Here is a 12,769-nt window from a genome sequence, read left to right on the forward strand (position 1 = left end):
TCATTAGGGAGTGCTTTGTGTCCGAAATGGCCGTTCGTAAATTAGGTCAATGTCTTTTTAGTAGGTCATCCACAATGGCTTAATTGAAAGGCAACTGGGCAGCCTGGTGGTGTAAGTGGTTTAGCGTGTTTGATCAAAGTATAGTGTAAGAAAATGGCCTCCAAAAACCCTCCAGCTGGTCCAAAATGCTGCTGCTCGAGTGCTGACTAGAAAGAGAAGATGGCATTTCTCCAGCCCCCTGTACAAGTTTGAATTTAAAATCCTTCTCAGGGCAGTACAGTGGTGCTTGTGACTACAACATTTGCCTCACAGTTAAAGGTTCTGGGATCCAATCTCTATTTTGATTAGGATCATTGAAGTATAGTATGGTGTGAGTGTGAATGGTTGTTTGTCTACATGTGCCCCGTGATTGACTGGCGACCAGTCCTTGGTGGTCCCTAGGCACTCGCCCGCCTCACGCCCCAAATCAGCTGCAGACTCCTGCCCCCATATCATATTTCATAATCTTTTTTCTCCAGTGCAAGTATCACTGTTAGCCTTTCCTGATTGCATCAACCAACAACCTTTGTAGGTCAAATCAAGACATTAGACTGCAGAAAACCATGTTTCAATGTAATGTGCAAACATGGGTGCAAGACTCCCTCACAGTCGAAGGTTTTGGGTTTGACTCTCGGTTCTGCTGCTCGAGCGGTAACTAGAACTAGAGGCCGTATTTCATTCTGCAAGGCCTTAGAATTTAACACTGGCTTTGTAACGCATTCGTAAGGGTCTCTGAAGACCCTCCAGCTGGCCCCAAATGCTGCTACCCGAGTGCTGACTAAACCTCAAAAAGATCATATTTCTCTAGTGTAGAATCACTGCTAGCTTCTCCTGTTGCCAGTATAAGGACTTGAAACCGCAGAAAACTGAGGAATGACTATTGGATTAGATATGTTTGTTTCAATGTAATGTGGAAACATGTGCAAGACTGTTTTAATCTTTAGGTTTTGCTGCTCGAGAGCTGACGAGAACTGCAAGAGCGCAGCGCAGAGATACTTACTGTGGCAGACCGAGTCGCTGACAGGCGTGCAGTGGGCCAGCTGGATCTCGGTCTCGTCGTCGCAGATGGTGCAGGGCAGGCAGGGGTCCAGTGAGCTGTCGCGGTCTGAGAAGGTAAAGTCCACGCACTCCTCGCACACCGTGTCGTGGTCGTGGTCGCAGTGGGCGAACACGCCTTCGCCGGCCGGGCACACGGTGCATGGCTCGCAGTGTCCCGATAATGCGTCAAAGTAGAAGTTATAGCGGCACACGCAGATGGCATCATTGGAGTCTGTGCACGGGGTTTCCATGCGCATCAGGCCTGTGCACTGGGTGCACGCTCGACACTCCTCGGTGTGGCTGTAATTCTCGGAGAAGGTCTCGCCTGGAGATGAGAATGTATGACACAGGAGGATCAGGATCAGGTGAGACGTTCTGTAGGGCAGCAATTGACCATGAAGACTTTATCAAGAAACATTAAGATAAATATTTTATTGCGGAATCTTTTATGTATATATATATATATATATATATGTGTGTATATATATATATTTTTATATATATATATATATATATATATATATATATATGTGTGTGTGTATATATATATATATATATATATATATATATATATATACATATATATATTTACCAACCCTGTCCGGACTTCAAAACAAGTGTGTATCTGTATATCTTTTTATTTATTTATTTATTATTTTTTTGGGGATGATCAGATTTTTATTTTCCATTCGATCAACTAAAATGTAATTTTTTTCTTTGATTTTTTAGGGTGTGTATTGGGCTGCACCAAGTCTGTCTGGATGTTAAAGAAGGTGTGTATCTTTTATTTATTTATTTATTTGTATTTTATTTTTTTTAGTCATCAAATTTTAATTTCCCATTTCTCTGAGGAGAGGTCCCAGCCCCCATCCAGCAACGATTTGATTGAGGTAGAGGGAGTGCGTGTGTATATCATATGAAAATAAATGGCACCTGTCTGTTTTGGGTGGTTAAATGCTCCTTAAAGGCTGCTCATCTTCCCGCTGTGGTGTAAATCACAGGCGAGTTGGGCTCGCGGGAGTGTAACAGTAGTAACAACATGATGTGTGAATGTGTCAGACTGCACGTGGGGGTGTCATGTTGATTAACAGCAGTTTAGGAGCTGTGTCTACCCCACTGCACCCTCCTCCACTAGCTATGTTGTAGCACGTTGCAAATCTAGTCAAGGCTGGCACCGCGAACAGCGGTGATGTTTTAAAGGGCCAGTATCATTTTACGCGCTCAGGTAGGAGTTCAAGGATGAAAAAAAAATCTAGTCAGGAACGTTTGACTGGGAATACTCAGAAGCAGGGTGATCAGCAAAGCTCAATTACGGAAGTGTTGTTTCCAAAGGACCACACATTCTCATGTTGACAAATGAATCAACCACCGGAATCTTATGTATTCGGATCTGGACGGGAGGGGTTGCGTCACCCGGACCTCCTTCTGCGCCACCGCCTTTAAATCATGTTGGAGTGCCATTAGTCTCATCAATAATGCAACATTGATGAGTCTCACAATTTGGTCATCTCAGCTTTTAGCCTCCGCTGTGCAAAGTGATCCAAACTTTGTCGTTTAAAAAACATTCCCACCATCCTAAACGGGGGTGCGCAAGCTACAGCTCACCTGAGCTTTCAGTCCGGCCTGCCGCGACATTTACGCGTGATTTTCATGACGATTGGTGAAATTGGTATTGAGGGCATGTTTTTGGTCACTTTCTGGGGAGGTGCATTTGGAGCCATCAAAAAACTTATTTTTTCCAGTATTTAGTGACTTTTTATGAATGTAATTGAAATGCCGGAATTTTATTAACGAGACAGTAGTCTGTCACCACCTCCGAGTTCGGGCCTGAGCAAAACTTCAAATTGACTGTTATGGGAAAAAAACACAAAATGTGGGACAACAACGGACCTTCACTGGCTAAAGTCCACAGTGCAATTTTAAATTCAAATGCATTTTACATGCGTCGTATGTTTTGGGGAGGGCATGAATGACTCCGTTCTATTGGGGTGTGTTCGGAGCCCTTAAAATTTGTGTAAATTTTTGTCAGGATACAAGAGTGCAATATTTGTTGAGTTTTTTTAGTAGGTTTACAAAGGAACCTTGCTAATGTGCGGCCTTCAGAGGGAGTGCACAAGATAAAGTCAATGTAGTGGAACTTTAAAGTGGTGTTTTAGTTTAACTCATTGCTAAAAATGGCTTGACTTGATGATTTGTCTTTTTTGCCATATCTGTTGACATTTTGAAGTTTGGAGAAACCCGGGACAAAACTACTAAAGAACTCACTGGATATCTTCCTGAAGAAGTAAGTTAAGTTTTAATTATATAGCACCTTTTTAAAACACACAGTTACAAAGCACTTCACAAACACATACACATGCAAAATTTAGACAGATAGGTTAAAATAGACAACGTAGACAGAAACAAACATAAATGGTAAAAACAAATAAAAAAACGGCTTTGGAACAAAAGGAGGGCTATATAGATTTGACAATATAAATGAGTTTATAGCTGTTTTTGAAGAGTGTAAAGGGAATTTCTCATGCAGGAATGGACTAATAGACTCCCAAAGTGTGGTGCGCACACTCCTGGAAGACAGGGGGGTGTAGCAAATCTGTCAGGATGTTGAAAGGGGTGCGTGGCTTAAAATGTGTGGACAATCGAGCTAAAGAAAACACCGGAAGTGTGAAGAGAATTTCCAGTGCAGGAATGGGAAAGAGAGGTGACGCCAACTCGTCAAATCTGGATTTTGAAAGCTGTGATTTTGGGGAAAGCCCGGACTACAGAACTAAACACTGGATTGCTTCCACCAGCCAAGGTGCGGTAGGAAGTGGTGGGAAGAAGAGTGTATTGGAATGTGGATCCGGATCCCTTGGATCTAGGTCCAATTGGCTTCTAATCGCTACGCTGACCTGTCAGCTTTTCCCGTGGGTCCGGGGGCTGTGGCTCGAGATGGAAGAGAACACAGGAGGAAGCTGATTAATATTTCAACAGTGCTGATGCTGACACTCGACTTAGAACGAGGGGAGAGGGGTGCCGGTCACGTGGGGGAGGGTTACATCAAGAGGAAGTGGGAATTAAATGGCGCTGCGGTAACTAAAGATTGGCCGCGAAACGGGACATTTTGCACTTTGCGGGTCATCAATGATTTAGTCGAGCACTTCAGCCGCATGCGCAGGTGAGTTGCACCGGTCTGCGCCGTTCCCCGCGGGCTTCAGCCACATTAAGACTTTCACTCGCCATGTGCCGCAGAAAATTGGAAGTATCCTCTCAGGGGGTTACGCGCATGTAAGTACAGCTTGGCTGAGAATAATTGTTCCTGATAAGCTCGGCTAAGGCGTTTAATTAACGGCGGGCAGATAGCAAAACAGCATTCATGTAACAGTATGCATGATGAATGAGCAGATTGGGCCCTCAGGTGCTGCGCTTTCTAATGCAGTGAACCCTCACCTACTCCTGAATTTTTCTGTAGAACTGAAATGATTGGCTAAAAAAAAAAGAAACACACACCTATTCGCATATTTTTGTGCTCTTTCTGTAAAGCCCTAAGATGATGCCTAAACACCCCCTACTTCTAAAGTGCGACATTAGAGGAGGAGTAGCTAATGTTAGCCATTGGCTGATAGCAAGCTGGCTTGACAGTGAAGTGCATTTCAGGCGTTGCTCCATGTTGGTTTAACACTGGAGAAAGCAGGGTGGTCAACTAGTGTTGGAAGCTAATGTTGAAGCTAATGTTATTGCTGGGAAACAGCAAGCGTAACGGAAGATTCCAGTGGAGGTCTGACAGACAGGTCAGGCTCCTCCTGGGGTTGACGCTGGAGAACCATAGTGGCAAACTATCGTTGGAAGCTGATGTTGAAGCCAGCGTTGGAAGCTAACATTGGAGCTAACATCGTAAGCAAACGTGAGCGGTAATATTGGAAGCTAGCTTCGGAATCTAATGTTGGAGGCAATCTTGGAGGCGAATGGTTGAAGCTAATGTTAAAGCTAACATTAGAGGTAACATTGTAAGGTAACTCTGGAAGCTAACATTGAAAGCAAACATTTGAAGCGAACTTCGGAAGTAAAAATTGGACGCAAACGTTGGAAGATAACGTTAGAGGTAACATTGAAGCTAAACTTGGAACCTAATGTTGGTCTACCTTAGCTATAGCATTAGAGGTAAAGTTGGAAGCTAACATTAGAGGTAGCGTTAAACGCTGATGCTGAACCTAAAGTTGGAGCTGCCGTTGGTCGCTAACTTTGGTCTTCCTTAGCGCCAATGATACAGGTAACTTTGAAAGCTAACTTCAGAAGCCAGCATTAGAGCTAACATTGGAAGCTAATGTCAGAAACTATGTTGGAAGCTAACTTTGGAATCTACAGTAACATTGCAAGCTAACATGGGAGCTTATACATCAAAAGCTGACCTCTACAGGAAACTTCCATCATGCTGCTGTTTGGCGTCACGCTGTTCTGCTATCAGCAGGTGGCCAATTCTAGCGACTACTCCACTAACAGCCTTAGGAGGAGCATGGTGTTTGGGTGCCATTTAGGGCAGTACAGAAAGGGCGCTACAACAAGCGGATAACCGCGAATAGGTGCATTTTTCAACAAATAATTGTTTGCTAGGTTTTAGAGAAAGAATTCTGAGTCTGTGAGTTTGCGATGGGTGAATCGCGAATTAGCGGGAATGTACTGTATTTGTTCATTATAGGATGGCGTTTAATTGGCGGCAGGTGGATTGTGTAAAGCTGCATTTGTGTAACAGTATGCATGATGAATGAGCAGATTGGGCCCTCAAGTGCGTCGCTTCCTAATACCGATTTATCCACAGCTATAGTCTAATGAGTCATCACAACAATGAGGATGAGGAGAAGGGTGAAGAGGGTTTACTGAATAGAGAAATAAAGATGGAGTCGACAGGAGTGTGAGGGAGTGTATGGGCTTCTTCCCAATTGGGAAAAGGCGAGAGAACAAACACATCACCATCGACTACAATTTACAGTCACCACTTGGAGGAATATGATACACGTGATTTTAAAACAAAGAGCCGGCTGTTCCAGTTCATGAATGTTTTACAGTCGAGAGAGATACGTCCATCTATTTTATGATTCCTGTGAGGAGTAAAGAATCACAGAATTTACAGCGCAGATCAATTGCGAATTATGTTGGCTACCGACTGGGGTGGTGTGGTTACACGTGGTCTGTGGTTGTGAGGCCGGTTGGATGTATTGCCAAATTGTCTGAAACGCCCTTGGTCTCCGTCTCGGCTTATGGTAGAGAAATTAACATTCAATTCACGGGCAACAGCTCTGGTGGACATTCCTGCAGTTAGCATGCCAATTGCATGCTCCCTTAGACATCTATGGCATTGTGCTGTGTGATAAAACTGCACGTTTCAGAGTGGCCTTTTATTGTGGCCAGCCAATGGCACACCTGTGCAATAATCATGCTGTCTAATCAGCATCTTGATACGCCACACCTGTGAGGTGGGATGGATTATCTCGACAAAGGAGAAATGCTCACTAACACAGATTTAGACGGATTTGTGAACTATATTGGAGGGAAATGGCCTTTTGTGTATGTAGAAAACGTTTTAGAGCTCACGAAAAATGGGAGCAAAAACAAAAGTGTTGCGTTTATACTTTTGTTCCGTGTAACTAAAGCATTCTGATACAAATCATAATTTTCCTAGTTATCAATTTTGACAATGATGTACTGCATTACAAAACAAACAAAGAACACATTTGCTCCCATTTACGCAGTGTCCCCGAATGCACCTCGCGCACACAGGGCGCTGCGATATGCCTGCCGAATGTAAACATGAATGGCGGTTGCCAAGTACGGCATTCATACCCGACATATGAAGGCTCATATACAGTGTGTTGTGACAGGTTTTGTCCTGGAAGTCCCGAGCCATACCTGGCACTCTTGAATGAAAATGAACTTTTGTTCGAAAACCGTTCTTTGACGCCAGAATGAGCGCGTTCTCAATTACGTTTATCAGGCAGAAATAAACTAAGTTCAGTTAAAGTTTGAACAAAATATGAGCTAGTTCATGAACTTTCGTTCATTGAACTCATTCAGGTACAACACTGCAGGCAACATATTTGAAGTACTAAGCAAGATAGCATTTAGAGGCAAACGGCTAACAGCTCAAATTAACAGGTATTCAAGTTTACTGCTGTGTGACCCGACACGAAACAGTTCAGTCGGTGTTTGTTTGTCGGCTCTCGTGAATAAAAACCAGAGCAGGCAAAATGTTGCGACCACAAGATGCTAATGTTAGCGGCTAGCCTAAGCTAGCCTGTGATCTAACATAAACCTGTTGCGATTGCCTACAGGGGAGGTAACAGGTTAATCCTCTCGCTTGTGAATCATGGTGACCAAATTAGTGCAAGTAACGTTACAGGACTCTTGATCATGTAAATGATCTGGTGGCGATATTTTTGCCCATCCTTGAGCTATAGGGTATTCACAAAGTCTGTTTACTATTCAAAAAGAAAATATTAAAAAATCAGATGAAGAAAAGTGTTAATCCGATTGCTTCTTGCTTCTGCTTATTCAAGTTTTCAACCACATTGCATCATTTCCCTGCAAGATGGTGCACCACCTCATTAGCTTTGATAATATATGTGTTAAATTATAAAGAGACTTTATGGGCACCCTGCTTATTTTTAGACTGGGAAATTCACTGCTTTGCACTACTCTCGATATGTTTAATCCACTTGCTTTCCCAGTGTGTGTGTGTGTGTGTGTGTGTGTTTGTGTATGTGTGTATGTAGTGTGGCTAAACTCTTCTCAAGAAGGCGGAGGGAAAAAACTGATTTCATAATTCAACACATTGTTGTGATGCTAATAGCGTTAGCATACATATTGCTGTGACAGAAAATAGGAAGATAAAACATATATATATATATATATATATATATATATACAGACACACACACACACAAACTTACTGTCGAGACACTGCGCGCAGATGGTCTGCTTGGCGCCGCATGGCCTGACCACGCCCTCGCCGGGCGGACACTCGTGGCAGCATTCGCCGTCTTTGGTGTACTGGCCAGATTCGCAGGGCAGCTGCACCACACGCTCGCTCTTGGACGCCGCCGACGCCACCTTGAGGCGAGACGCACACGAAAAACATCGGTGACAAATGAAAGGAGTTGGCATCACCATCATAAATTCCGTAAGCCATCTTCATAGACGACTCACGAGAGCACAGTTCAACATATGACTAAGTGCGTGTGCGTGTTTCGCTTTTCCTGCGACACACATCGAATGACTGAGCCTATTTCGGCTAGTTGAAACTCCCACACAACCTGCAAGTATTATGAAAAGTGTGGGTGTTGAACCCTTTCACCAGAAAAAGTGCAGGTGTCAAAATGTCCACATTCCTGCAGGTGTGATGAAAAGTGTGGGTGTTGAAACTCCCACAAAATCTGCAAGTGTGACAAAAAGTGTGGGTGTTGCAACACCCACATCCCCCGTGAGTGGGATAAAGTATCAGCGTTGAATCCTTTCACCAGGAAACTGCGGGTTTGTCAAAATGTGTGGGTGTTTAAACCTTTCACCTGGAACAGTGTGGGTGTTAGAACACACACATCCCCGGCAAGTCCGTTACCTGGACAAGTGTGGGTTTTGAAACACCCACATCGCCACGAGTGTGACAAAAAGTATAGGTGTTGAAACCTTTCATCGGGAACATCTCCGGTGTGCGCAACAAAAATTGAGTGTTGAAAGTCTTTGCCCAGGGAAAGTGTGGATGTTGAACTTTTTCTCGAGGAACAGTATGGGTGTTCAGTCTTTCACCAGGAAAAGTATGGTTGTTAAAACTCCTACATCCCTGCCAGTGTGAAGACTGGCAGGGATGTAGGAGCGCTCTCCGTTGCAGCCACCCGTGTGGCTGCGATGGAGAGCGCGGGTGTCGAACCCTTTTACCAGGACAAGTGTGTGCGTTGTGAGAATTATTTTTTACTCTCACTTTTCTCCATTAAAAGCAAACTCGCAGCTTGAGGCCTCACAAGCGTTCCCTTCCTTTCTATGTGACATTTTCCCCTGATCGGCTCGCGCTTAGGGTGCGCTTGTTTTGCATTCATGCTGATTTCACGCTCACTTTAGGTGCGGGAAGGGGGGAGGCTGAGGTTTATTCCTAAATTTAATCTGTGGCCGCCCTCGCATACAGCTGTCACAGCACAGCTGGTTGGCAACGCGGCCACGCCAATTCCGCCAGCTGCCAAGCGCCTGCTTCACTGTCGTTCAAAAAGTCTTCCAACGATCGCGCCGTCAAGTTTTTATTTGCAGAGGACTGCCAAACTTGAGGTTAGTAGGAAACGGCTTGGCTTGCGACTAAAGAGCCGCGGTTTGAAAAGGGTTAAGGCACCGAGCGCCACCCGATGGACGGATGGATCAGGTGTGTGAGGAAAGCTCCATTCTCAGACAGTCCCTGAAGGTGACATGACTCGTGACTTAAAGGAAAACATAGATGATTACCTTTAATGAAAATAAAAAGCAACCTTTCGTCTTCATTCGAAGACTAACTAAATCTTTTAAAATGAATAAATAAATTCAAATGCCATCAAACTAGTCAAACTATTGTAAAATGGAAAAGTCAACTATAAAATAAAGGATTGTTAAATGGGTTGAATTTAATAGTTGTCAATTACATTGAAAATTGAAATAATCCACATTTTTGTAAGTGGATTCATGGACTATTTAATTGAGCAATATTAATTAATTCACTGACAATTTAATTAGTACACATTTTTATTAATCAATTCATATACAGTTTTGTTTGATTATTCCACTAACAAGTGGTTCAACTTGACTGAAACACAACAGGAGGTTTAGGGCAGTGCTTGTCATCCATCCATCCATTTTCTTCTGCTTATCCGAGGTCGGGTCGTGGGGGCATAGCTTTAGCAGGGACGCCCAGACTTCCCTCTCCCCAGCCACTTCATCCAGCTCCTCTGGGGGTACCCCGAGGTGTTCCCAGGCCAACCGGGAGACGTAGTCTCTCCAGCATGTCCTGGGTTGTCCTGGCAAATGCCCAGAACACCTCACCAGGGAGGCGTCCTAATCAGATGCCCGAGCCACCTCATCTGGCTCCTCTCAATGCATAGGAGCAGCGGCTCTACTCTGAGCCCCTCCCGGATGACTGAGCTTGTCACCCTCTCGCTAAGGGAGAGCCCGGACACCCTGCGGAGGAAACTCATTTCGCCCGCTCGTATCCGGGATCTCGTTCTTTCGGTCACGACCCACAGCTCGTGACCATAGGTGAGGGTAGGAACGTAGATCGACCGGTAAATCGGGAGCTTCGCCTTTCGGCTTAGTTCCTTCTTTACCACAACGGATCGATACAAACACCGATCCGCCTGTCAATCTCCCGTTCCATTCTTCCCTCACTCTTGAACAAGACCCCGAGTTACTTGAACTCCTCCACTTGGGGCAGGATCTCATCCCCGACCTGGACAGGACACGCCACCCTTTCCCGACTGAGGACCATTCTCTCAGATTTGGAGGTTCTGATTTTTATCCCAACTGCGTCACACACGGCTGCGAACCGCTCCAGTGAGAGCTGGAGATCACGGCTTGATGAAGCCAACAGAACCACATCATCTGCAAAAAGCAGAGATGCAATACTGAGGTCACCAAACCGGACCCCCTCTATGTCTCGGCTGCGCCTTGAAATTCTGTCCATAAAACTTATGAACAGAATGGGTGACAAACGGCAGCCTCGGTGGAGTCCAACCCTCACCGCAAACGAATCCGACATACTGCCGGCAATGCGGACCAAACTCTGACACCGGTCGTACAGGGAACAAACAGCCCATATAAGGGGGTTCGGTACCCCATACTCCCGAAGCACGCCTTCTCCAAGTCCACAAAACACGTAGACTGGTTGGGCGAATTCCCATGCACCCTGGAGGACCCTGCTCAGAGTGTAGAGCTGGTCCACTGTTTCACAGCCAGGACGAAAACCACACTGCTCCTCCTGAATCTGAGATTCGACTTCCTGACGGACCCTTCTCTCCAGCACCCCTGAATAGACCTTACCGAGGAGGCTGAGGAGCATGATCGCGCTGTAGATAGAACACACCCTCTGGGGACCACCACCCCAGTTTGCCAAACTTACAAAAATTTTCATATTGCCATAACATCCACATATACTGGACATGAACTAATGATAAACGTCACGACATTCACGACAAGCATGAATGAAATCCCTTCTTGAACCTTGAAAAAAAAAAATTGCACTGAGACCCATTTCGTGTCCACAACTCACAGTTTAGGAAACAATGCTTAATCACCCAAATCTTACATACTAAAATAGGTCAAGAATTGCCATAGCAGCTACATGTACTGTAGATAAAAATCAATATTTGTAATCTGACACAAAAAAAGAAATGTTGGGCCTCCGACACAGTTTTGGAAACTTTGCTTAGTCAACAATTTTTTTTTTTTTTTTTAAATATCACATATTGCCATAACATCTTGCATATGAATTTATTATAAACATTTTCTACAACAAACGTGAGACCACAAAAAATCACATTTTGGCCCCCTGATTTATAGTTTCGGAAACCTTTGCTCAATCATCTAAATCTTTCTCCAAAGCATATCACATAAAATCTATGAACCCCACACATAAACTATGATAAGCAACGTTTTCTACGACAAAACCATTTTTTGGACCCCAAAGAAAATTGCCACGGGATCCGTTTCGGGGCCCCGACCCACACTTTGGTAAACCTTGCTTATTCATCTAAAATCTTACACGTTGTACGTGCAAGCTCAGTAAGGCGCACTTCTTATTAACGAAGTCTTATTAACGAAGTCACTCAAGCTCCAAATTACAAAGTAACGAGGTACTTACCAGGGTGTACATGATCACAAGTGCGGGAAAGGAAGTCATCCTGTTTGCGTGTGTTGTCTGAAAAAATGAGGAGGAGGAAGAAGAGGTTCCCATCTTTATCCCAAAGTAATTTCTTCTTTTCTCTCTCTTTCAGTAAGTCCACTGGAGCATCAAGAGGAGGAAGAGGAGGAGGAGCAGGGTGTCCTGTCCGGAATGAGGCTCGGGGTGCAAGTGCAATGCAGAGGAAGAGGAGGAGAAATGAGTCCCCCTCTCTCTCGCTCTTGCTCCCTCCCTCTCTTTTTGCCTCTCTCCCTCCCTTGCAGGTGCACGACAGGGAGGTAATAAAGCGACGCTGCAGTCACGACGCGCACGCGCCTCCCGTCCTCGGTTTACCACGACGGAGCCGAGAAGACCTCATTTGTCACGCGGCACAATTAAGAGGGCACGCTCAGTTACCGCCGTACGTACTGTTTTTCACATGGAATAGAAGTGTTTTTCCATCCAAATATTTACTGTAATTATGATTTTGCTAGTTGAACTACGGCAAATTCTAATTCACCTACAGATTGGAATTATGTCATCAAGTTACGAAGGTGCAAAAATGGAAAACAAACACATACTGTATATGAAGTAGATATCTACTATACGTTCAAATGGGCTGGGGGAAAATGGTGTATATTTGTTGTATTGCATGCAGCCGGTGGGGCTCCATGTGTTCTGCATATTCTGCATAGTTGAGTTCGTCATTGATTGATGAACGTTTCAGTACCGTCAGCGACCACAAGAGGGAGACAAGGATGAGCTCATTCACATTTTTTTTCGAGTCTATTTTTAACTATATGCAGAGATTGCAAAAGCACTGGCACTCTGTAT

At 44.5% G+C, this 12,769-nt stretch overlaps 1 protein-coding gene across 1 annotated transcript in view; it reads right to left on the bottom strand.

The window, feature by feature from the left end:
* ngfra (nerve growth factor receptor a (TNFR superfamily, member 16)) overlaps positions 1 to 12,173 on the bottom strand; it is a 34,745-nt gene extending 22,572 nt beyond the window's left edge. Inside the window, exons 1-3 of the mRNA XM_061701545.1 lie at positions 11,918 to 12,173; positions 8,001 to 8,160; positions 1,040 to 1,402 (exon numbers count right to left, since the gene is read on the bottom strand). Coding sequence (XP_061557529.1) covers positions 1,040 to 1,402; positions 8,001 to 8,160; positions 11,918 to 12,010 — 616 coding nt within the window. The 5' untranslated portion in view covers positions 12,011 to 12,173. The remainder of the gene's footprint in view (positions 1 to 1,039; positions 1,403 to 8,000; positions 8,161 to 11,917) is intronic.
* Between the last annotated feature and the right edge of the window lie 596 nt (positions 12,174 to 12,769).

The sequence above is a fragment of the Phycodurus eques genome, chromosome 16, assembly GCF_024500275.1.
Source record: "Phycodurus eques isolate BA_2022a chromosome 16, UOR_Pequ_1.1, whole genome shotgun sequence".
In the NCBI taxonomy this organism is placed as follows: domain Eukaryota; kingdom Metazoa; phylum Chordata; class Actinopteri; order Syngnathiformes; family Syngnathidae; genus Phycodurus; species Phycodurus eques.